Genomic DNA, 26,573 nt, shown 5'->3' with positions numbered 1-26,573 from the left:
GGTCTGTATCGACCCGGCAACAAGCCAGTCAGTCCTCCGAGAATTCAACAAAATTCCAAATGGTAATTTATGTGTGTTAGACTTTGCACCGTGTCCATTATAAAGCGCTCTGAGTAAGCTGCTGCAGACCAATCGAACGGAACAGTCCTCTGCGGTTGGACCGGTTCCATGTCTTGCATTTTAAACAGCATGATGAAGTGGTGGATCTGAAAAAATCCCACGGAAGAATTACTGCTTAATGAAACGAATGTAAGAAATGGTAGAAAGAGGAAGAAAAACGCCTTTGATTCTGGCCGGGAGAGATGTTTCAGATAGCCACAGTCTCTCATATGCAAATGGAGTCGAGTCTTACATAAGGAAATGGAGAATATGTCATCTGTGCAGCTTTCAATCCTCTTTTGTGTGTTATGAATAACGTGAAAGCTCAGCCCGTTACTTTTCAAAGTCACTGTGCCATTATGCCTGCCCTGGTTTGGCCGTCCTCCAAATTAGCATTTAAATTGAAAAGCAAACCTGACATCGTGAGGCTTTTTTTTGTGTTACATGCTTGTTTTTGTGTTTGTGCTATTGTTGCTTGTACTCAGCGCGGCGGCATGCTTTGTGAAATGAATCACTCGGTATCCCACAAGGTCTGGTGACCGGTGTTAAGAGGGGCTCACTTAGTAGCTTGGATTAATAGAGCGGGCAGCCCACTCGTGTCGGCGCTCCACAGGTGCAGGGGAGTGGGCTTTGCTGTGCTCAGACGGTAGCGGAGCTCCCAGTGGGTCACACCGACCTCGCACTTACATCCTGAGAGAAAGAACAGAAACTTATTCTAACCCCAGGGTGCAGTGCTGCTTCACTTTTAGAGGCACTTCTTTGTAATTACTACAGAGAACTGAATCAAAAGTGTCTGTATACTTTTGATTGATATACAGGGAAACGGACAGATATGCTGTTATAAATGTGTTTTTTTTAACTTATACTATTGTTATATTCTTAATAATTCTGATCAATTGTGTGATTTATTATTGATTACTCTGATGGACTCCATCTTCACTCATATCTTTGGCTCCTTCCTCTTTTCCATGGAGCTCAGAGCTTGATTTGTCTGTGCTCGTTGTTTCCACTAGATGGCAGCAGAGGCAAGCAGAGGCAGATTGACTGTACAGCAGCAGTAACACATTGTGAAATACAGCAGACTAGTACTCAATGATTACCCAAAATGCAATACATGAGTTTCTGTGTTTGAAAAAATTGAGACGTGACTATTTTATGAGTTTGGAAATGCACTCCTATGCTCTTTGTTCCTTGATCTATGGTAGAAATAATCCGCTCAGTAGTTCTGAGTCTTCTCGTGGTTCTTCATCCTTTTCTGCTCTTTCAGGAAATACTCATTAGGGATTTAGTTTTTAATAAATATGGAAAGTACCTCAGAGTTTGCCAGATGGCCTGTCAGAACTATGACGCTCATTATCCCTGACCGTGCAGTCTCCATTCACACTCCAGTTTGAACAGCATTAATTAGCCCAAAGCGCCGGTTTTTAATTGTTCAAATATTTCTCTAACAAGGTTTTGCTTTTCACCCCATCGCTTTCCATTTCAGACTTAATCTTCAAATCAGCGTCCTGAATGCCGGCGTAATATTGTTGTCTGCAAAACAAAGCGGCGGTTTAATTAGATTGTGTGTGAGTACTTCATATGAGGTTATGTTCTCCTGTCCAACCAAATGCCTTTCACAATCCCATTTGTCAACAAAACTCATCATTCCACAATCCATTTCACGGTATTTACCAAAGCTCCAAATCAAATGAATTTACAATTAAGCACATTGTTTGAAGGTTACAGCCCACTGGGGCCTCGTCGTGTAATTTCACCGCAACAGTGGACGTTAATTTGTTTTAAGGCCACGCTGGGCGCCGTACGCTTTCAGAAGTATTTGGTCTGTAGATGGGAATTCAATTGTAACCCAATTTAAGTAAACATCAAGAAAAGTGTTGTTTAATGTTTTTCCCTGCAGGGCCACAAAAAGCTTCTGTTTAGGTTGAGATGGTCTGCAAAGGTCAGTAACATAGATTTTCAATTCCTTCTTCGCCTTATTCAGTGACTTGTTACTATCTACTTTGATCCTTTCATGAATTATTATACTTTATATGAAATGGCAGTAAACCACATCCAGTACTGAATGAGTCCAGATAGGCATTTAAGTTGTCATTTGAAAGTGGGAGGTGTTTGGTGTCTGAAAGGAGCAGAGCTTTCGCCGTTTCTCTCAAATGGAAGCGGAGAAGGAGAGTGAACAGCGAGAGAGAGAGAGACGATTACAGTCGCCCCAGCAGTGAGCCGTTGGAAAGATGCCGTCGTGGAAACAGGGAACAAATGGTGCATGGACGAGTGAGTGATACAGTCAGCCCTCCAGGATCAAACACACATAAGATGGACTCCTGCATGACGTGATGTGATTCTCTGATCATCCGTGTTTGCAGGTGTTCCTCTCTCCTGACACCTACTACACGTACACACGTTCTCTCCGCTTTAACCTACACGGCGCAAACGCTCGGCGCGGGCAATTACCTTCATCACCAATCACACACTGGCTGATTTGATACGGCATACTGTGTGCTGATGACATACACACAAACCTTGATTATTTCATTACCATTACCTGAGGATCTTGATTGCGGCTTGTGCAAAAGTTTGGAGATGATTGGAGAGCAGAAGTCAAAGCAGAAGAAACTTTCTGCAAAAATGTAATAATTTGTTGTTCTGAGGTTGGTTTGCTCCACCGACTGTGAAATTGGAGAAACTGATTAGAAGGCATTTTAAAATATAATATGTGACAGCTACATTCAGCCAGCCGGACATTGTCGCACCTTCTTCTCACCTTTGATACCCGTTTGCTCTCCGCCAGCTTCCTCCACAGTCGCCTGTCATATCTAAAGACACACACCCACACACACTCACTCGCCCACAGACACATGCATACACACACACACACACACACACACACACACACACACACACACACACACACACACACACACACACACACACACACACACACACACACACACACACACACTTGGGGTTTAGGAGCTATATTTGGATCTCGCACAGCTGCCACAAATAAAGCAAAAGTAATTGATAGTGAGCTAAATGAGCCGGCCAATAGCGTGGACAGGCGCAGAGGTTGTTTCCATGGTAAACCTCACCACCCTCGCCATTTCCTTTGAGCTTCCTGGGCTTTTGGGGCAGCCAGATGTTTGTGACCCATTTTTTTGAAGACACATTCAGGTCACGCCTGGTAATGTCTGTTTTAGTCTCTGTGACACGTGACAGGCTGAAGGGTGAGGTCTGTGTTATTCTAGGTGAGTCCATAAATGTTACAGAATGACTAATTAAGTGTCTTTTGAAGTAGTTCACGCCATATATGCCATATTTAGGTATCACCTGCATCCGTTTCAGCCACTTAGTCATAATATAAAGGTGAAAAACAGGAGACAATGTTTTGGCAAGTGTCTGCTGTGGGAGTCAGTGGAGGCCACATGATGCTTTCACTGACCGCAGGCACATTTCCACTCACATCCTTCAAGCTCTCTCCACTCCCTTCCGTGTTGTCTTTCTCTCTGACCTCCTCCTCATCGTCTCTCCCTTAAGGTTTCATTATTTATTCTGAGTCCAGGTGATGTGAGGTCACAAACCTCTTTCTCTCCTCTATTAGATCACACTACACACCATCCTCCATATTAGCCTCTTTTCAAAGGTTTTCTCTTTATTCTCAAATAGACAAACTATCATAAAACGTTTGACATGATTTTTTCATCAGAATTTGTGGAAATCATAGAATTGCCAGGAACCACCAGGGGGCGCTTGGTGCTGCTTTAGATGTCTGACATCTGTTGAACATCTGGTTCATTTTTTGGTTAATTCCAGATTTAGCAATCAATCCAAATTGGGAAAAATTATCAATAATACAATTTGGACACATTTTCAGAAGTTGTTCACATATTTTGGACTTTGAAGAGCAAAAGTTAGTGTGTGTGTGTGTTGCTCTGCAGCTGTTGGCTTATTCCTCCTTTTTCCTCTCCATCACTGTGATCAGTTTCACCTCCTCCTCCTCCATCTTCCCATTTGCCTCTTTTTCCTTTTTTTGTCTTCCACTCTCTCCTCACGCCTCCTACACTCGCACCCCCACCCCTCTCCTCCTCCCCTCATCTTCCACACTCCCCCCCCCCCCACCATTCCAACCCCACACTCCCTACCTTCCCTCCTTGTGCCGGGCTCTGATCAGCCGGAGACGCGGGGCTGTAAAGTGGAGTTAAATGGCCTGCTGACGGTGCGGCACACTGAGCTCCGTGTCCTCGGCCATGGGCAGCCTGTGACCCGTTCCGACATGTTGAATATGAACTTGGAGGGACTGGAAATGATCGCTGTGCTGGTGGTTGTGATTCTGGTGGTGAAGGTTCTGGAGCAGTTTGGTCTGTTAGAAGCCGGCTACGACGGTAAGGAAACGACATCAAGGGGACTTTGTCCTTTTAAACTTGAGCTACAACAAGTGGTTGATCCCTTGCCAAAGCTTAGAATGGAGTTAATTGGCGATTATATGCAATCGGTGTGAGTCATAGTTTAACCAGGTCTGCTGTGTGGCTTATTGCTGTGTCGTGTCATCTGTTGCTTCACATGTCGTGCTTACTTTCTACAGACTTCTTCTTGCTTCCATTTAAGGATTATGTCTGGTCTTTTTCGTATTGACTTGTTATTGATTTAGGGAGCGTGAAAAAGAGGGCACCTAGGTGTGTTTGGAGCAACTTTGAGTCACTGGACCGCAGCCTCCAGGTTCCTTTCATCTAAATGAATCACCTGATGGAGCTCCTGATCTGTTCAACAGTTGTGATCAAATATGACACTTATTACAGTCTAAAGTTCTGTTTCATGTTGTAACCCAACACCTGGTGTCATTCCAGGAGCTAAACTTGTGATCTTTGACGATTTGTTTATGATATTTGTGTTATTTGGATCTATATATGTGTGTCATCTTCACTTAAAGACTAAATGTAAATCCTGTAGCAGCTGTAAATTGACTTCCTGGCCACTTGTGAACTTGAATAATGAGCTTTTCTCTCATCTTTGAACGAAAAGGGAGAAAACCTATGGTGCAGGTTTGAAATTGAATGAGTTGGTAGCAAAAGAGAGAGTGACTACAAAGTGTGTGTTACTGGTGTTTTGGAGTTATTTGATTTAAGCCTTGTTGCTTCAGTTTCCCCTTGTAGCTGAGACACAGGAGACATGTGGAGGTGCTACGCTTACTTTACTCCTGCTGAAAGTGTGTTTCTAATATTCAGGAGTTGGGCCTTTCTGGCACTGAACGCCCACTTTGTTATTAATCTGCTGCACTTTGCTGGCTGCCAGGTGGTTGCCTTATGGCTGAGCTTTGAAATAACACAAACAAACACATCTTTGGCCAGAGTTAAAGCAGCTTTTTTATTTGGAATTTCCTGCACTTTTAGAGAAACTGCTCCTTTCTTTTTGCCGGGCTGCGTTCCCCTCTCTTGTGCGGTTTGTGCGACGTGTTGCCTTGTTTGCCATGATGGTGTCAAACTCAAACAATGCGCCCACTCACAATGTACAGTCACAGTGGTATTCACACGTGTGATTGTGATGTGCAAGTCCCGCCAAAGTAATTTTCCTCCATTTTTGTCCCCTGGTGTTCAGGGAGGAGAGTGTTTCTCTTGGGAAGAAGCTTTTTGTTGTCCAACATTCTGTGAAAAGCCCTCTCCTAAATCCTTAATTGAGTTTAAAAACATAAAGATTGATGTCTGCATTTACTGATTCCTAAATGGGCTCATGCCAAAAAGTCCATTATGAGATATTCACTACTTTGATAGAAAAATAGCGGCCTGGACTTTGATTAATATGGCCATTAATTCTGTTTCAGTTTAAGTGTGGAATACTTTAAATGACAGGCTTGGTTGTAATACAATTTATGATGTCGTCTGGGGAGTTATAATAGATTCATAAAAGCAAATTGGCCCAGTTTTTGCACAGAAAAATTCCCTCTCTAGTCCAGCTTTGTTTGTCTGCAGTATCTCTCGTCTTTATTCTTGAATCCGATTTCCAAACCTTTGAGAATCCAGATTTTTGGAGGAGCCGTTCGTCTCTCTGTAGTCACTCTACCACCTGATGGCTTTCAGGTTAAAAATAGACTTCCAACACAGCCGGACGCGAACGGCTCCTTTTCAGTCTCCGTGCCGTCTGTGTGCCGGCGTGACGGTGAGTGACGGCGGTGTGTCACTCGTTTACAGCGGTGTGACGCCTGACTGTAGACGTTTTTGTGCTGATCATCTCCCTGCCGAAAGGTGCCACCATTTGCCATCCATCAACGTGGCCTCGTCCTAAAGTTTTAGTCACAAATAGAAGCAGGATACTTTGTACAGTGCTGCAGGAGTGATTGTGATATTGAGATGTTTTTGCTGCTGCTTTTGCATTCATACATCTTGGCTACAATGGAGATCAATACTGTAAAGTTGAAGAGCTCTGGAATCAAACAAATGTCTGATATGAAGCTGTGTAGAAGATGGGTTTCAATTATTGATTGTTGCATTGAAAGGATTGCATTTTTGAATAGGAATATCAATGGTTCCAAGACAATTATATTATTGAACAAAGGCCGACTTTACATCTCTGGCATTTTTCTTTATCTTTTATGAATTTAAATGTATATTAGATAGGTCTATGTGTCGTAAGGGGCCGCCAATTCATGTCATTTAAAGGGCCCGGACACAATGCTTCAATGCTCAGGGGCTCAGTTGCACTTCCTTATCTGTGTTGTCAGTTTGATCTTAGCAAATGGTTCCGTTTCCGTTCATGCAGTTGTGGGATATCCCAGCTCCAGCAGAGGGAACCAAATTACCGTCAGCCCGAGCCAATCGCACCAGCCGAGAGCCAAAGAGTCCAACAAGTGCACTCTGTTCCCTTTTCATCATCAAAACCTTAAAGTGTCCCCTTTCAAAGACGATCAGGACGTTTTAGAAAGCAGTTTGTCCTCATTAGTTCCCATTTTTACAAGACTTCAAAGTCCGTTCTTGCTTCAGGAGTTAAGGGGGGACATTGTGGCATTAAAATGAAGGAGAAGCACATCATCATCGAGTCATTACATGCAGATTTATGAGGCACTTCGCCGTGCTTAGGTATGAAATATGAAGAGGGACAGATGTGTGGACCGAGCTGCTGCTTCTGCAAACTGGAGCTTCAATACTGATGCTTCATTTGTCTCTGCAACCATTTCAAAACTGATTGAATATATTCATTTTCTTTTTCTAATATTTCCACTTTGGATTCATATTAAATCATTAATTATCTGTTTATGCTTTTGGTATTAGATTCCGAGTTTTGACTGAATTACCAGTCTGTCCGCCGGCATCAGTTGCTATTCCAGCATTAATCACGGCAACGACGAGGGAACGACAAGTCAACATGATTTCCCCAATCTACGTGCATTAGGGCTCTAGTTTGTCTGGGTCCTTCTGTACCGACTCTTAATAGGGAAGATTGCTCCCTGGATTTATGACGGCATTCATCCTTCTTCTCTGTCACTTTGTGTACTGGCCTGGAAATGCAGTCTAGACTCGACAAACATCTCATTTGCATTCTATTACTTTGAGCTTTTGGATTTGGGGAAATAGTTCTCTGTCAGTTAGAAACAAAACATTCAAGATCAGAGGTTCAGTTTGAGGTCGTCAATCTGGTTCAGTGGTCACGTACTGTATGTGCCTTGCTCAGAGGCTTGCTTTTGTGAGATGCTGGGCGTGTCACCTTTCTACATTGTAACTGAAAAATTGACAGTCTATGTTGCAGCGTGTGTGCAGTAGTGTGTGTGTGTGTGTGTAGGAGGGTGTGTTTGTCCTCCCAGTGTTGCACGATTCCGGATTGGGTGCCACATGTATATTATTCTGTCAGCAGGCTACAACAATGAGCAAATTTGCTCTCCGTGCCGCTGTATGGAATCAATACATTAGCAGCACTGCAGTGACTTCATCCCTCTTGTGTCTTTAAATTTCTGGAAGCGGCGTATCTGTAAATCCTGCCCCCGTCTGCCTCGGGGCGCAATTCATTTTAATGGAAGTCGGCGGAATTGTATTAACCCCCAGATGCTTTTGATTTAGCGGCAGGGTAATAATGCTCCCTGTAGATGGTGTGTGTGTGTGTGTGTGTGTTGTGTGTGAGATTCACTCTTGCTGTCTTCTCATTCCATTTCTTTGCTTCTTTTACTGCTCACTGGCCAACTGAGTCACATCTGATGCTTTTCCTTTCTGCTGCTCTTTTCTTTCCCTTTTTTTTTAACGATTAATATTTTTATGGCGAGGGACGTCTCCACACAATTAACTGAGAACGTGGGGGCGTTAAAAAATCCCTGGAATATCAAGTAGAGAGGGAGAGATTATTAACACTTAAACAGGGATTACACGCTTTGAATATCTAATTGCAGCGACCGACCGAAGAGTCGTTTCTTATGAGTGTCCTTTATTACCTTTTTTAGTTAATCCTTGTTTTGAGCGCCTGGTGTTTGCAGATTGTAGAGATTGTGTTTTGGAGGACGTGATGTGACTTTGTGATTCGTGTTGTTTGGAGCTTGGACAACGAAATTGGCCTGACGTCTTTGCACATTATTTCACTCTTCAAATCACACACACACATACACACACACACACACACACACACACACATACACACAGACACATGCACGTATCGATTCCCTCTCAGCGTCCTCTTCACGTTGATGAACTCCATCTGTCATATTTCATTCTCAGGACTGTGGCTCCAGCCGTCTTGTGTCCCGTCTGCCATTTTGTGTCTCCATTGTCGTGTCCCTTTGAACTTTCTCCAGCTAATGGATGATCTCCATTGAGAGCCGCTTGGACTGAAGGACAGAATGCGGTAAATCAGACGATAACACCCCCCCCCCCGCCGCCCCCTCTCCCTCTCCCTCTGTGCTAGTTGGCGTTGTCAATGGCGACCTGTCCCGACAGACGTGCCCAGGCTTAATGTGGCCGAGACGCGCGGAGAATCAGGTCAATGTTATCGGCTCCAGCACGCCGCCTGGAGCTTTGTGCCACTGTCCATTCGCAGACAATGCCATTGACTTTTCCTATTTACACTGGAACAAATCACCTGAAATGAATTGGGGTGCAGATTAGAATCTGGTGGCTGTGCTGTACAGGACAGGCCGCCGTGTCAGCTGAGAATAAATGGCCGTCTAATAGGTGTTAACACTCTGGAGGAGGTTTCGCCTGCATCTATTTCTTCTAGACTGCAGTTTCTTGGCTTTCCTTCATTTAGACCTGTGTGTGTGTGGGTGTGGGTGTGGGTGCAGGCTGTGTTTTGGTAGGGGGTAAGGGTTGAAAAATTTACCCTCAGTCCACAATCGGAAGCGTCAGTAACCGTGGCTGCTCCGTGGTTGATTGTGTGCTGCTTCGCCGTGGGTTGCCTCGGTTCGCAGCTCATAATTGCCTTCCCCATCACAGGCGCCACTCCAGTAGATACAACAGGCTCATTTTAATGCAGCCGCCAAACAACACGCAACGTAAACATTAACGCCGCTCTGCATGCCTGAGCAAACCGCCGCAGGTGTCTTTGTAATTATATCAGCCTCTTGTACCTTGGGCAGATCTGCACACGCAGCGGGGCCATCTCGTCTTCGCCCTCCTCCCCCCTCCTCTTGTCCCGTCCGTCAGCGTGGTTTGATTGATGATCGCCATCAGCAGCCATCCTGTATTTCCACGTAAACTCACTTTGCACCTCCAGAAAGATAACAGTTGTCCAAAACTTAATGGAAATTGCATTCTCCGGGGGATGTTTGGTGAGCTGGCGCCGCCGCCGCAACAAGAAAACTAATAAACGACAGAAGGCGCTTTTGTACTTCCTTAAATTACTTTTGCACCTGTGGTGTTAAACTTTGATTTATCATGATTTACTGTCCCAGAAGGCTTTACCTAATTGTCCAAGAGGTTTGGACGGGAATGATTAAAATGTCCCCAGCAATAAGAGCGATGTGGCGGCACAGGAGACGACACCTCACATTTTAGACCAATTTGCATATGTATGCGCTTTGACGGTTTGTTTGTCTCGTCCGTTTATTGCCTATTGTTAAGGGGGAGGGGACTTATCGACCTCTAATGCCGGCCACGTCCTCTGCGTACACTCTGTCTAGACGCGGCGATAAGATCCTCCCTGTGTGGATACCCAGGGAGGGAAAAGGTGGCAAAGGTGGCAACAATGAGCGAGAAAAATATGTAATCGTCCCCGAGATCGATGTCTGCATGTCTGTCGGTCCGTCGAGGCGGATGAACAAAACATTCCGCTTAAGACTTATCCTGTTCGTTTCACCGATAAGGTATTTGGGCAGATAGATGGAGACGTGCTCCGACTAAATACTCTGTGACATTTAAGACTTTGTCCCGCTGACAATGCCACCTGGCTGTAGGTCACAGAGGCTTTGTGAGGCCGTTCACTTCTCACAGCCCTTATGGACTTCTTAGATGTTAAGAAAGTTCCTCCCCTCAACACTGAATGCTGTCGTTCTTTCCATTCTGTCGAGAGTTAATTGTTGTTATTTGGTCCCATTGTGGCTTTTCAGATTTCAGACTCGATCCCCAATCGTATGCAAGTTCATCCGTTTTTGTCTAAGTGCAGCCACGTTTTGTTCGGTATGCTGGGCTAGTTGCTCCACAAATAAAAGCAGCCACTTACAAAAGTGACAAGTACAAATGCGAGAGGAAAGTACAAAATCATCTCCAATTCAGGGAGGGGACAACATGTTTCCTTGCCGTTCTGTCCAGCAAAAGCACACTTTGCCTGATCAAAATAAAAATTGCCCTTTTTGCGGTGAAAAGGAGAATTTTACCGGTTCTCCATCTTCCAGACCTGCCACCGTAACCGGGCCAGAGTGGCCATCATCTAGAATTTGTGTGACATTAATGGGAAATGATGTCGAGCCGGGGAAATTTACTCGTCATCACGGCTCAGTCGCAGACGGACCGTTGCTTCTTTCCCAACCCAGTGACTCCAATAATTTATGGTCGAGCTTCCAGTGTGTCCACGCCGGGGAGAGATGTTATGATTGGGTCCATCATTCCTGACATGTTTTATTAACCCTTTGTCAATCGAGGGCCGGAGACCGTTTGCCGTTCTCTTGGCTGTTTGGAACTTTTGCTCAGCGTGGCGATGTGAGTGTGAGGGTGGATCTATTGATGCCGTGCCAGCGCTCACATGCTGGCGGCCGGGGAGCTCATCAGCTGATCCACTTCGAACCGATTCCCACAATTCCTTCCACACAAGAGGAAAAGTAAAATCCTTTTGCGCTTTAATCTCGACTCTGGATCAACTGGCCGCTGCGTGACCGCGACACAGGAGTGTTAGCTTTGTTTCTGTGCGGTGTTTTACCCATAACAGGCATTTTGAAATACTACAGAAATTGATTACATGAGACACATTTTTAGTTTTTGTTCCATCACAGCTCGCAAAAAGTGGTAATCTACAGTAAAATGTGATTTTTGATAATACAAAATCTTCGTGCTATTCTCTATTTTCATCAATATTGAAGGATTCTTGCTGTAGCTGGAAAACTGCTTTGAGGGAGTGTTAGTATTATTGGGTCAAATCACACACACATGCTTTTTACAGAGGGGTCAGCACAGGGCAGCCATGATACAGCGCCCCTGGAGCAGTTTTAGGGGTTCGGTGCCTTGCTCAAGGGAACCTTGACAGTGCCCTGGAGGCAAACCGGCAACTCACCAGCTGCCAGTCCACTTTCTCACATTGAACTATGGCTATGTCAGTCAAGCTTCATGCAACGACATTAAGATGGTAAAGTTTGCTTATTAGAAATGAATATAAAGTCACACACAACTTCTTTAATTATGCAGGATGAATTAAGATGGAATACACTTCAAAATCTAGCCATTAAAGTATCGGTGTGGTATATTTTTTGACACACACACACAGTGCAGAGTGCAGGATCCTTGAAATCCCATTTTCCTGCGATACATGAAGTGTTATGATCCGTTCCCTCTCCTCAGCTGAGACTCACATACCAATGAGCCGCGTCCAGGGCCGGAGAGCAGCCAGATGAAGTAGCACCAGGCCCGGGCCAAATGTTATTTTTCCATTCCAAGCAGACCGGCGTTCAATTATTCATGCGGTGTGAGAGAAAAAAAAAGTCATTCCTGTAATTTCCCCCATTCTGTGTTGAGAAATGATTGAGATTGAAGGCGAACGACTGCTTGTGATCTTTCTTTCTTTTTATGGACTCCCGCTCCCGATTCTTATTGAACATTTATCACCCGGCAATCAAGTAAGTGTACAGTGAGTCACGGCTTCGTCCACAGCGGCAAAGGGAAAGCGTTTGATTGTAATTATGGTTTATTTTGTCCGTCCGTGGCAACCGTGTCCGGCTGACGTCAGTGAGAGGCGATGACGCACGGCAGAGGACACGTGTCAGTCGCAACGCTTGCTTTGACTCGTGGACACGTTGCCTTTAGGCGTGCATATGAATAAAAAAGTGGATTTTTAGGTTGAATCAACAATCCGCCTTAAGTTATGGATGGCATCGACTGTGAGCGTCCCCACTGGGCCAGTAGATGGCGCCGTCTCCACTCGTTTGTAATGTAGACCAGCTACCTCGACCCCCAACCTGCCCCACCTCTCTCGCTTGCTCTCTCTCTCTCTCTTTCTTTCTCTCTTGTTTGCTCCGTCTCTTTGCTCTCAGACGTGTGTTTCAGTTTTGGACCCCTAGTCTGCTGCACAGCACAAAATTACACTTCTAACTATTGTGCTTTAATTTTAGACTTCTCCCGCCCACTGAAATAAATAATTATCCCCTCAAAACAATAATTAGCCGCTTGTCTGAGAGACTCATCTCAGCAGCACAGCAATCTAGTTGTTTTGTTGATCTTTAATACATTGGAGTGAAACCTCCATAAAGAGTTTGCACCCTTTCCTGCTCTTCTGACTGGAGTGCAGCTGTTTTAATGATTAATACTCTCACACACACACAGACACACACACACACAAACATCATACCTCAACGTCACCCATCAGCATAACATACATCATAGTATAGTGTTGTTAGTGTGTGAGTTTCAGTGGCTTGTTTGCATTGGAGGATTTTCTCGTCTCTGTCTGAAGTTAACCAGCGTTGCAGCACATGTTCAGCTTGTAAAGGACTGTGCACCTTCCAGCACCGCACTTCCCTGCCTCCCTCCGTCTCATATCTCCTCCCTCTCACTCATATCCACTCTCTCTCCCCCCCCCCCCCTCTCTCTCAAGCTCCCTCTCTCTCACACTCCCTCTCTCTCACACTCCCTCTCTCTCACACTCCCTCTCATCTTCCGAGCCTTTAGTTTGCGGTGAGGCGGCGTGGCTGTAAGAGCAAACGAGAGAGTGGCAAACTGTCAGAGAAGAGCTGAGTGTCGCTCTGCCGGCTTTCCCGGTGTTCGCGCGGGTCTTTAATTGGGAAGAGAGGAAAGAAAAGGAGGAAGGAAGGACGGGTTGAGATCAGTTGATGCTTATTTGCGTATCTGGACTTTCTGGGGGAAGATCTTGCAGACCTTTCATGACTTGAGGATCTTCAGCAAGCTGAGACCAGTTATTGTTTTTTCCGCCAACGCTTCGGTCTTGACCCCATCCTATCCGAAGTTTACCCCAGACTGGATTCAGGGAGAGTGCGTGCGGTAGGCGGGTGCCGAGGGGCGCCCGGCCCGTGTGCGTGGGCCGGCGTGGCGCTGGAGTGGGCTCGGGGAAACTGGACGGTCAGCGGCACGGAAGCGGCTGAGGTCGCAGGCGGCCCCGAGGCCGAGGAGGCCGGCTCAGGCGGCTCCGGGTTCGGGTCGGGGTATGGTGCCGTGGAGTGGGGAGAGGGCGGAGCGATGCTGAACGCCATCTGGGAGACGGAGGGGCTGCAGACGGTGGGCATCGTGGTGCTGGTGTTTGCGTCGCTCAAGCTGCTGCACATTCTGGGACTCATCAGCTTCTCGGAGGGTAAGGAACAAGTGGAGGAAGTGACGGGGAGAGATGCATATCATGTTGTTTCATTAAGGAATGTCACCGCAATTTCCAGCTCCTGCAGCCTCGACACGGCAGGAGAGAAAAGAAGGAATGCAAATGGGTTTTCTTATTATACAAGATGAAGTTAAACAAATAGGAAATGTATAAAAAGAAGCAGTGGCAACTTGAGTTTCAAGATTTGTAGCCAGATTTGTTGCATCAATGTGGTGTGTGTGGTGTTTGTATGGCTGGCAGGTCATTTGTACATCTTGCTGTACATTTAAGAGAACTTTTGCACTCCAAAAACACTTGGCCTGTTTGACTTTTAACGGTTTCCAGAACCCAGTTGTCTCCTTAAACAAAGTAGAGCAGCGTAGTAAGCAGTTTGATTTCACATCCAGCACATCCATCAGACTATTTACTAAACAGGCTTTATCCTTTAGTTAATATAATCAGTCAAACTTCTCCAGTGTTTCAGAGCGGCCGTATGTAAACACAAACGCAATGTGTGTATTCGCAGATTGAATGATTGTAAAAGCGGATCCGGTGAGTAGATGGACAGAGGTCGAGGCTCTCTCAGATCCACATTGGAGCGTTGTTGTGATTTTGTGGAGCTGTGGTAATCACAGCAAGCGCGTCACTCAATCCGCTTCAAACAGCAATCAGTCGAAAATTGCTTTCCCCCCTAGACGTCTACCCAATGCCGATCACCATATTGATTATTGTTCTGCCGTGAATAGATACAGATGTCGAATCAGGCCGTGAAACGTGTCAGACGCTTTTTGCTGTCAGATATGATCTGTATTCAACACGGGCGTCTCCGAGTGTAATTACTTACTGAATATATGCTGTTTGAGGTTGTGCTACCTGACAGCCAGTCGATACAGGCATCGATGTTCTGTACGTGGTCGGTGTCATTGTTCAGGAGGAGAAGGTGGAGGGGGGAGCCTGAAATTGTCTACAATCCACGTGCAGTCTTTCTATCTCCTGAGAACAGAGCTCGGGAAATATGATGATGGAAAGTCATTTTCCGAGCGGGGCAAATACCTCGAAGACATAGACATCAACACATTCATTTTCTCTGGGAATAACGCGCACAGGCTCCCGCTGACAGCAATACTTTGGATGCGGGAGGGAGCCCAACCCTCAAAGGAAATCTTTACAGGGGCTGTGACTCCATGCAAACTCCTCATCTGACATCTGTAATCACACAGCCGCCCCGTATTGCATTTCAGAAAAAGTTGTATTTTTTTATAACAGATTCCTGTGTTTGTTTCTATATATCATCTAGGGAATGTGTTGGAGTGAGCACACACACACACACACACACACACACACACACACACACACACACACACACACACACACACACACACACACACACACACGCGCTCTGCCTCACTTTCACACAATCGGCAGCGTGTCCTCAGCTGGACAGATGCAGGACGATCGCACCCCTCCGCTATTAACCACCTGAGCAGCTCTGGCGGGACAGAGCTATGGGATGGAAGTTTTGCTGAAACACATCGAAGTGATAAATACTGCAGGGGGGCTCCTCAGCTCGGCTGCAGATTAAAGCTGGAGGGCACCCGGAGATTGCAGACCTCCACAAATACAGTTCAGTTTGCCATCATAAAGCCTGATGATGGAGATGAAGGCAGTCATTTCGATAAGCGTGTATAAATATGTGCTTTAAATCAAGACCTGGGTTGCGAAAGTGAACCGTCGGCCTTTTAATACGACAGTCGAGACTGTTTTCTGCTGTTAGCTGGCAAAAAAACCCAATCTAGGTTGAGCTTTGCATCTCATCTCATCCGCTCTTCCTTAAAACCCTAAATTCAAAATCTGTTATTTTGAGATATCCTGCCTTTAGACAAACACCCAGCAACCATCCCATCATGAGGGGCGTTTTGATACTAAACACAGTTGTGCCCTCGCAAAGACAGTGTGACAGTGTGGAGGCCGAGTTCGGATGTCTTCATTAATAGCAGGTTACGCCTCGAAAGCAGGCAGGGTCTCATCAGCATCGTTCCTACTGATGAATCATTCCTCTGATCACGCCGATCGCAGAGCCTCTATTAGCAGCACCGCTTCTTGTTTGAGACCTTGCGCTGTGTATCCCACTGCGAAATATGAGCATGTATGTGTAAGCCATTTCAGCTTTATTATGAATGTAAAGGAGGAGGTTTTAATGTATTCCTAACAACCCCCAAGGACAGCATTAGAGTTTAATTGCAGCTTCCTCAGTGGATGATGCACCTGGCCAGCGGTTTGATCTAATAAGGCCTCTTGTGAGGGATTCAGTTTTTTGAAATGTGGACAGAAACCAGGGATGCAGGGGAATAGTTCTAGATCTCCCTGACACACACACACACACACACACACAGTACCCGACGTTACTTTTCCCACATGCACTCCTGCAGCACCGAACCATTATCACAGAGTGCTGAGAGAGGCCTTCGGACCGTCCGGACTAATCAGTGTGTCAGGCAATGATAAATATGTCTCTAGTTCAGTGCTATGCAACGGCACCGACGCTCCCGATCCCCTCAACCCCCCCTGACACACACACACACACACACACACACACACTCAAGTTTATACCATTACACGAGCAGAGATGGGAATGGTGTATCAATTTGGACCAAGTGTTTTGCTATCATGGAGGGTCTGGGTGCAGATATCCATCTAACAAGCCTCTCGTCTTCTCCGTGTCCTTGTCGGAGGATTTATGCCGCGGCAGTAGACGCCGTCAGCACCGACCGAGGTGCGTATGCCTGCTGTGAAACACGGCTTTAAGCCCCAGCTAACTGGAAAGTGCTGAGAGTATGTACAGACGATGTGAATTGGTTGGTGTTGGTTAGTGTTTGAAGCAGATACGGTGACACAAACAAACTGATTGGAGCGACACTGGATGATCCCGCAGTTGGTTGGGGAAAAGCATTTAACCACACTTAATATTTTGCGATCGGTTTTGAGCCCATTTTCTATTTTTCTCAGACTCGCATCTGGCAAAACACGGTTTCCAAGACGGTCCAATGATTCAAATTTTATCCATTCATTGTGCTCGTGGTCAGATGTCAGCTGGGAATTCCAAACCAGAGCAGGTCAGAGGATTCTGCCCGCATTTATGAACAGTTGGAGACTGCAAATTGAAAATGGAAACACTAAAGATGTGGGGGGGAAATGAAACACGAAAAATTGAGGTGGATTTGATGGCGAGTGATGACGTCTGTTACAAGAATGTAGTCAAGATCTGCAACAGGATCTGCATGATGACACAGCAAGGTGTCATGGAAAGCAAAGTGAGTAGGCTGGAAGAGGATGAAATCCTTTTGATTTACCTAATGGAGGAAGTGTTGGCCTGTGGTTACTTCATTCAGCTCCATTTCTCTCATTACAGCCCAAACATTTGGTCTGAGAGGAACACGGACAGACGGACTGGAGGATGTAATGATGATTCATTTCCCCAGGAGTGTTAAGCTCAGCTCCATGTTTACATCGTATGTTCATATGCAGAATGAGATAAGCCTTATTTGCGTATAACATCACTGCCACTTTCGCGTTTGAAATTTGTCGACTTTGCAGCTGTTTTTTTCTTCAAATCTGGCAACCCAAGGGAGCCCGGGCCTGACCGTGTTAGATACTGAAGCGTGTTCCTCATTTGTTTAAGTGCAGCAGTGTGCATATTTCAAGCGCGCACCATGTGTACGGCGTGAACTGTGCCCGCGTTTTTATGGCGTTGTTTTTGTCGAGTCCCGCCGGACGCTGAGTCAGCAGGGCCGTTTCGCTTCTTTTCCATTACTTCAGATGAGGACTTTTTCCCCCAAGATCCCAAAATGGCCATTTATGTTAATTGCCAAAGTCCATCAGGGAAATAATGTAATTTATGTCTGTGTAAATATAATTAAAGGGGATTAAAACGCTCAGTTACAAGTTCCAGGCATTGAAACGGAGGACGAGCATAAGCCAATGTATTAGGAACTCTCTGTTACGCTTCAACCGCTTTCAAAGGGCAACAATCAACAGGTCCAATTACCCAATTTTCCCTTATGCCCATTTAGAGATGATTGACATGACCTTTGATGGAGTGTCCTAACTTACGGGTCCCGCTGGTGTCTTCAACTCCACTCGCAGGACTCTCTGCATCAGGGAAGCCAATCGAGCATCAATTTCTGACGGGGGAGCAGATTCAGGCGCGACATTGATCTGACGTCGGAAGGCGTCAGATCAATGTCGCCTCCCTTAAGCGACAATGTCCCTGTCGCTTAAGGGAGATTGTGTTCTTGAAGAGACGTTTGAATGAGAGACTCCTGTCCCGCAGCTAAAGACTAGGCGGTGTAGTCGCAGAAAACCCCTCAGCAAGCATATGCTAGTGCCTGAAGAGGGATATCCATTATATTGCCCGTATTTATTAGGCCTTGTGCATCATCGTCATCATCGCCAAGGACCTTTTGAAGCATGGAGTGTATTTATCTTCCTCTCAGCGTCAAGCCACCTACAGCGTTCTTCTTTAACATTTTCATTTTAATTAGCCCAACAAAATGAATAATGCCGCATGAATCCAACACCAATACGTTCCATAATTAATCCAAAGAGGGGGGTTATCATGTTTAATGCAGACTCTCCTCTGCGATTGCTAATTGAAAAGTCCAGCAAGTGTTCTCAACTAAATGGAACATTTTTGTGAGCTTTGTCTTTGTCTCTCGCTTCCTACAGCAAAGAGCGTCACTCCCTCTGACTTGACGGTGTAATAATAAATAATAAAATAATAAAAAAAGAAATGTGATGAATAAAATTGCCTGAGCACTCGGCCAAGTTGGTCAGCGTTGGGATCCTGATGTGAGACGGCGATCCAAAGTGCTGAGGCGTGTCCACGGTAAACTAATCTCATTACCGGCGACGAGGACAACCTGATGTATCGGACCAATTTGTTTTAATCCGAGCTCGCCGGCCTTGAAAGAAGCTGCTTCGAATTGGACCGATGACAAAGTGCATCAAACCTTCAGCTGTACAGCCGCGGAACGCCGCGAATGCTTACGGGCCGCGTTTCACCACACAATAGAGAGATGAGTCCTATTATGCAATGGATTTTAATTACACGCCACTTTCCTATAGGCACAGAGATGGCGAGCCGTGATCCACTGGAAGAAATCAAACATAAATCACTGTCGTCGGTCGGCTGGTGCCTCTGAGCTCCTGCCGCCATAAATCACAGTGTCACAGAAGTGGCTCCCACCTTTTCATTAGAAAAGTGAGTTTAAGAAGCTTTATTGTTAAAGACGTAATCAGCTCACTGAGTGGTTGATTTATTACAATCTCTCCACTCTTTGTATAACAGAGCGATTTTCGCTTTCTCCCCCCCTTGTTTGTCTATTTGTTGAGTTCAATCCAAGCAATTGAATTTCTTGTCTCATTGTGCTTCTGGAATCATCACAGTAAATGTCAACGCACTAAAACTCTTGTGACTGGCAGCAACAGTTGTCCATCAGCGACTGAAATGGGAATGACTCACACGAAATGTCGCTTTTCTTGAGTGCTGTTTGTCGCAAAAGCTCTGGAAGATGGAGTGTTGTCGTGTGTGTGGGGAAAGAGAGCAGAGGACTTTTCCTTCCACACAGGGCTGCAGCTTTTTCTCCGCTTCCGAGTGACAAATCATCACAATTAAAAGCACACAAGGCTCCTTTCCCCAGTTCCCCATAAACGTCCAGGCCTTGTGATGGTGTGTCATTATGACCAGTGTGAGGCCAACTTCCACCTCACAAACACGCCTGGCATCTGTTCCCAGCGCTCGCCTTGTCCACAGCGGCAGAGGACAGACGATTCTTGCACTTCCCCTTTACACTTAATTGCAAAAACATTTCATATACGGTGGCGCCTCGCAATTTCCTTTATTCCAACTGCTCTTCGGCGCAAAAGACAACAAGCAGACCGCTCTGGAGGTAGAAGGTGTTTGGCGAGACCTTTATTTGATCGGCAAATACGTTCTTTGAGCTCTACTGCACAGACTGTTGGTCTTGGTGGTTTTAATATTTCTCCTGATAGTGACTTTGGTTTTGGAGGCGCTGACCCCTCTTCCTATCAAACTTGATTTTCCTGCTACTTTTATTAAATAATAGCAGTGACGCATCGCTCTCCGAGATTGCAATCTTTGGCCTTATTAGTATTTGGCCTCACCAAATTGAAACAAATGGCAGATCTGTATCCGCCTCTGCGTGATTTATGTCATATAAAAACAGCTTTTCTCATCACAGCGGGGAGGGACTTTAAATTACTTTTCTCCTATCGACTGCAATCTATGGATCTCACACACACACACACACAAACAGAAATATAATCAGGTGATCTGTTGTTGACAGCCTTGGAATTCCGATGTCGGCTATGATTTGTGTTGGAATATTAGAACATATTTGGTGATATGAAGGGGGAATTTGTCGTCGCAAAGTGAGTTCAGACAAACGTGTTTCACCTTTGCCACAGTTTACTAACTTGATATGAACTTGGGACATTTATAAAGGGACTAAAAAGGGAAAGCATTGTTGTTGTTCTAGGATGACACTTGAATACAGACGGTAGATTTCCTCAACCTACTTAAGTGAGTTTTAATGAAGAGATAAAGAGTTGACAATTTCATCTAAAGAGACATTGGCAAAATTGATGCAAGAGAGACAGCTCATTTTTTGATGTCTTCTTTGTGTATGTGATTTGGGTCACTTGTCAGCGTCAATGTGTCCTGTGCGACCAGCAGGATGTTCTGTAAGACTTGATCAACATTACTGTAGCCTCAGGACTTCTAATTAAAAGCTTTCATAATTAACAATTTCATCATTTGTCATTCCGAGTGAGGCGCTCTCCTCATTAACGATCACAAACAGCAAAGTTTACATGATAGATTTGCTACTACACTGCAAATTCCTTCTCAGCCACATGTTCCCATTGATCTTGTGGTTTTCTCATCCCGATTTTGTATTTGTGGGAAATTCAGCAAAGAGAGGCCGAGCGATCATTTGTTGTACTGGTCAGCCTGCTCTCACACTGGCAATTTTCTGGGAGTCGAACCAGCCTGGGTTGAGATCCACCGCCGGCCTGGCTGTCGGGCGTTGATCCTCTTCCTTCCCTGACTGCCTTTGTAGCTGCTGTGTGTAATTTCAGTTAATTGGTAGCTGCCAAGAGTCTGTCACTAGGGCCCCTGTTTGGCTTCCTAAAACAATACAGAGCTTTGGGGACTTAAACACTGGAATGAGGCGTTAAAGTGAGAAGTGAGCCTGCCTACTGTACTCAGAGTTGAAAATTGAAATGCAAAACAGTCTCCCATCCCCCCTTGCTCTCCCTGTTGGGCCTTACTTAAGCGTCACCAGGCGTCTGTGTTTGCCTAATTGATCATATGTAAGCTGTAAACGTTCAATACGTCCGATCAATCCTCTGACTTCTAGTTGCGAGTTGACCTTCGGGAGGACAAGATGCTTTGAAACCAAATCAAAATTGGGAACAACATATCGAGCAGCCAGCCGAGCGCAATGCCACTCATCAGCTTCCACTTAAGGATCTTTGCAATTAAACGTGCCATTTTTCACAGCTGTCAATTATGAAGGGGCATGGTGTGTGTGTGTTTGTGTGTGTGACCTTGTTTGGGCGCTCGTGGTTCACGGAGTTGCGTTTCTATTTATTCATAAAAGGCCCACAGAAGAGCACAGGGGATTTATGGGTAAGGCAGGAAATGAGTTGCATCGAAGTGTTTTATCGCTCTCAAAGGCGATTGAGCGGTGGTGTTGTTCGGCTTTAAAGTAAATCTTTCCAGGTGAGAGGAAGAGATAGACTGATTCTGGCTGTGATGCCATCTGGATGGAATTAGAGGAGAGGGATTAAGGAGTAAAGAGATTTATACCTGGAAAGAAGACGGCAGTCATATTTCTCAGAATATGACTTTTGATGTTAATGAATATCTTTGAATCGGGTTTTTTTTTTGAGTTCTTTAAATGGAAACTGATAATCACATGGTGTTGAATGCCACATTTGCACTTTTCAGGGAATCGGATAGATTCCAATAGTTCCTGGTCCATTTGAGCTCCTCCTGGGGGTCTTTGGTGGTCCAGGAACAGCTGGGCGAAGTTGGCACGAGACTGAACAGAACTGATCTTCCTCCTGCTGATGCAAAAATGGAGGAGTAGGTCAATATCCAACATCGGGATGGTGACGGAACAAACATCACAAACTTCTCGCCGCATGTGGCGGTGCAGTGTTTGGCTCACGTGGAAGTGAAGCAGCTGTCACACTGTGGATGCTGCGGCACCTTTAACCTCCACTTATCCCTCTTCCAATTGCATCCATTTCCAGTAACCATCCATATGTTTTGCGTCTGCTCCGTTGTTTTCATATTTCGTCCATACATGGACAACAGCACACACAGCAGCATAGCCTTGTGATGAACTCGATACCGTAAGGTTGACGGTTGCTCTCTGTTCCCTTGCCAAGACCCAGTGCAGGCTATATTAGGACTGAGCTCAGGGTGAGATAAGAATCAGTGTTTAGTTGGGTGGAGGGGTTAGTGGGTCACAGGCAAACTGGTGTGTGGGAATCCTCCTCTGCATTTGGGTCAGTTGTTCTTCTTATAGATTAGCAGCAGTGTGTCAGACATCACTTGGGTCATGGAAACTAAAAAAGCATAGAGGAGCTTTTTCATTATTTACATGGGTTTTCACGTCACGGTTTCTGTCTCCGGCAATAAACGCCGTCAGGCAGAACACGGAGAGGTCACCGACACTCGCGCTGTTAGACAAAGGCCGCCCATTAAGTGTAACATAGACCCAACGTCCTCGCCTGGGGTCAGAGATCCGCAGACCACTGGTGAAGCTTCAGACAAGTTGCCTGTAACACTATCGAGCAAACTGTCGTGAGGTGAGCTTCCTTTGAGTCGTGACCTAGTTTTTTTTTGTTGGGTTCGGTGTGAAAACAATAGCGAGCATCGAGTCCACGTCGAAACTTGCACACAAAAGACACAATTGATGCTATTTTCCTCAGCCTTGTTTTCTTCCAGCCCCATTGTGTGAAACGCACTGGATATAGGTAAGAGACAGGAGAGGAAAGTCAGTGTGGATTGTGATGAACACCTCGCCCAGCCGCCCTTGAAAACCTTCATCACACAGTTCATTCCAAGACTCGGGCAGGTTTTAACTCTGTCCTATGTCTCTAGGGATTCATTTCTTGGTCAATTCTGCAAATCTTGCATGTTTGCCCAAGCCAGGCTTCCCCCTTTGCTCATTTCCCATACCCTCCCCCCTGCCCTCCCTTGATCCCAGAACAATGAAGTAGCCGGCTCAGCAGCACAATTCATCAAACCGTGTGTATATCAGCGCAAAACCCCGAGCCAAGATTCATTGATTGTGAGCAGCCATCTGTGGTTAACTGAAAGGCATTTTTCATTTACGCATAACAAATTTCTTGCATATTCATCCGCTTTCACTTCACGGGTCAGATTGATTAAGGACGTTTCAGGGCTTTGCTACACCTGAGACGCATAGAAAATGGATGTCGGACTCTAAACCCCAAAATGAGTTTGAGTTTGTACTTTTGTGGCTTTTTCAATTCATCGATTGAGAAGATACTGTTGCAAAGGCTGTTTGTGGCCGCAGTCTGCAAATTCAGTGTTCTGTGTTAGTTATTTTTTGCAGTTTGAGGCATTTTTTCCCTGTGCTTACAACCCACAGAGGGCGTTAGCTTTCCTTCCCTTTGTATCGTCAGGGGGGCAAAATAGCCCCGGCGATAAATTACATTTCTGACGAGCTGCGCAGCCACAACCTTCTCTCATAGCTGCACGCTCCCTCCACAAAACGTGCAGATGCAAGGTCACACTATGTTTTTCAAGAAGGCAAAAGTACGACATGACGTTCTGTGTGTGTGTGTGTGTGTGCATGGATCAATAAAAATGTTTCGACTCCCCTGCTCCCCCCTCCCCCCCCCTCATTTGTTTTGACAGTTCAGGACAACAACACTGATTGATGGTTTAATAAATTGCGACACAAAACGGTGAACTTTGACCGCGGTGAGTCGGGCTTCTCCACGCGCAGCAGGCTCTCTGTCGGCGCACACGTCGTATCCGTTTAGTCAATAAACACAAAGGTCAAACATGAATCCAGGCGGCTCTGACAGCGTGCTCTTTTCCCTCCTGATTAAGGGCTGCGCCACTCCAGCGCTACATTATCCATTATCCTGCTCTTCACCAAAACTCACACCTTCAATTCTTCTAGTGGAAAAAAAATATATAAATTGACGTCGTCCTTGAACTCCAAGCAGGGAAAAGTATTGTTTGGTGCTAAAGCGATTGCTTCCAAACAAGGTTCGACCCGCTGTCAAGACGGATATCTCTCGGTGACAATGACAACATCTGTCTAGTTCTCCGACACTCCTCCTCTGCACACCGGGAACAAGGTGTCAGACGGGTAATAAGCAGGATGAGAGCCTTTGGGTGTCATGGTGACATCATAGAGGGCAACACAAACTGGCATTTTTCCTCAGTGATCGCAGTCGCTTCCTTGTCCGTCAAGTACATTACGTCAGATCTGAGCCACACACTTTAACCCTGCGCTCCGTCTGTGTGTGTGGACCTTCTTTATTGTTCAATGCTTTTTCATTTGTCTGAAGAAAATGGAATTCTCCGACACCTCTTATCCATTGCAGCTTCCCTCAAAGAAGGCCCCCGAACGGAACAGTAACTTTACTCCAGATGGCCCTCACACAGATTCAACAAACACTTTCCGATGCCAAAATGCCTCCTTATATTTTTGACAAACATCGCAGTGTTTGGAATGTAACTGTGGGAGGATTATGACCTCACCCATCTTCCCTTTTCCATCCCGAACAGTTCCCATTTATAGTGGAGGCAAACATCTAATTTCTCTATTTGGGTCATATCTATCCATTTAGATGCACGCCTTTAATCCACCAGCATTATAGTTGCGTAACAACAGCTGTACCAATTTGGAGGATAATAAGTGATATGAAGCAATTTGGAGCCAGTTGACAAACTTTTTAGAGACAAAAGCCAAACAAATAAATTGCTCTCAGTAAAGTCAAGTCTGAAGGAAATGTCATCAAATTTGAAGGATTATTTTGCTATTTTAATGGGCAGTTGCGACCTGCACCACTTGATCGCCCCAAAATACAAGAATTATTCATGTTTTTTGCTGTTTTACCAAAGATCAAAGCCCCGCCAGCCGAACTGCCAAAGCTCCAGCAGACTTCCATCATGTTGCCACACCAGTTTCCCTTCATATCGAGCTCCAAAATGTATTTTAAAGAATTTGCAGTGCGGCTTACAGATGCATCTTTCATAGCCGGGACTTTGCAGACGGCGCTACTTCCCCTCCACTTCATATCTCCCGTCGGTGCTCTTTGACGTTGGGTCGCCGCGTCCTCGAAGCTCAAACCCCTTGTATTATTTTGTACACATCATAGCGGCCTTGAAATTAAGTGCTGGCCGTGATTGACGAAGGGTTAGCAGCACTCAAGAGCTCGTCTGCCGTCTCGGTAAATTTCTCAGTCGCCCCGAGCGTGAGGAGAAATAGCCTTGTTCGCTTTAAGGCAAAGCTCTAAACTTATAAAGTCATGACTTTTCATATTCACAAAGATCCACTAAAAATGAAAGGGAATGGCGTGTTTGTGCGTTTCCAAACCCAGCTTCCTTCGTTACGGCGGCAGCACTGATGCACTCGCACACGAAAAGAAGGTTGAGATATTGAATTGCACCCTGACGCGCGGCTCCCCGGCTCCATATCATATTCAAAGCCTGTCTTTTACACTGATTACCTCACTGTTCTTGGATTAATAAGTAATGTAACCCTGTGAACGAATCACGCTCATCAGGGAGCAAAGAACAGAGACACGGGGAGACATTCTCTTCTCTTGAATTAATCTCCATGAAGCCACATTGGAGGTTATTGCCCAAATAAAACACAAAACGACAGTAAACAGGAGCAAACTCAACTGTGCACATTTGCCTTGGTCACAGTCGGCACAGTCCACGTTCCCACTGCGTGTTGTTGTCCTGAACACAAGGCCCTAATGCCTACACTTACTTTAATAGCCCTTCCCTCCCTGTTGTGTCGTGTCTTTTTATCCAATTATCTTGTGTGTGTGCTGAAGCTGCCAGTTGCCAAGGTAACCGTGCCGTACTGTATTTCTTAGGTTACCCTCAGAATGGCCACAAGCGCGGCGTGAGAGCTCGACTCATGAGACTATTTCCATGCTCCTCAGTCAAAAAGCCATCCGACACTAATCAAAGCAAGTGGCTCTGTGCTCCTCTCTCCCTCGCTCGCTCTCTCTCTCTCTCTCTCTCCCTCTATCTCTCTGGCTGTGATGATTTTGTCTTTGATGAGGAAAAGCCGCAGAGAGAAAGCTTTCATTGGTCTGTGGGCACACATTCAATACACTCAATGTTCTGTTTGACTTTATTTACATTGAACACACGATTGCCGGGGCTGAATGTAACCTTGCAGCCTTTTGTTTGGAGGAATGCATCAGAAGTCAAGAAGAGCAGAGCAGACTTTGTACCTATTAAGTGC

The 26,573-nt window shown here is 45.6% G+C and overlaps 1 protein-coding gene across 1 annotated transcript in view; it reads left to right on the top strand.

Moving 5' to 3' along the window:
- Positions 1 to 4,369: 4,369 nt before the first annotated feature.
- Positions 4,370 to 26,573, top strand: part of kcnip4a (potassium voltage-gated channel interacting protein 4a) — a 29,605-nt gene continuing 7,401 nt past the window's right edge. The window contains exons 1-2 of the mRNA XM_076143718.1: positions 4,370 to 4,478; positions 13,669 to 14,010. Coding sequence (XP_075999833.1) covers positions 4,370 to 4,478; positions 13,669 to 14,010 — 451 coding nt within the window. The remainder of the gene's footprint in view (positions 4,479 to 13,668; positions 14,011 to 26,573) is intronic.

The sequence above is a fragment of the Genypterus blacodes genome, unplaced genomic scaffold (genome assembly GCF_046128005.1).
Source record: "Genypterus blacodes isolate CSIRO-AG114 ecotype Tasmania unplaced genomic scaffold, CSIRO-AGI_Gbla_v1 ptg000027l_1, whole genome shotgun sequence".
Taxonomy (NCBI): domain Eukaryota; kingdom Metazoa; phylum Chordata; class Actinopteri; order Ophidiiformes; family Ophidiidae; genus Genypterus; species Genypterus blacodes.
Note: the sequence above shows the minus strand (reverse complement) of the source record. Positions and strands in the feature narration are given on the sequence as shown.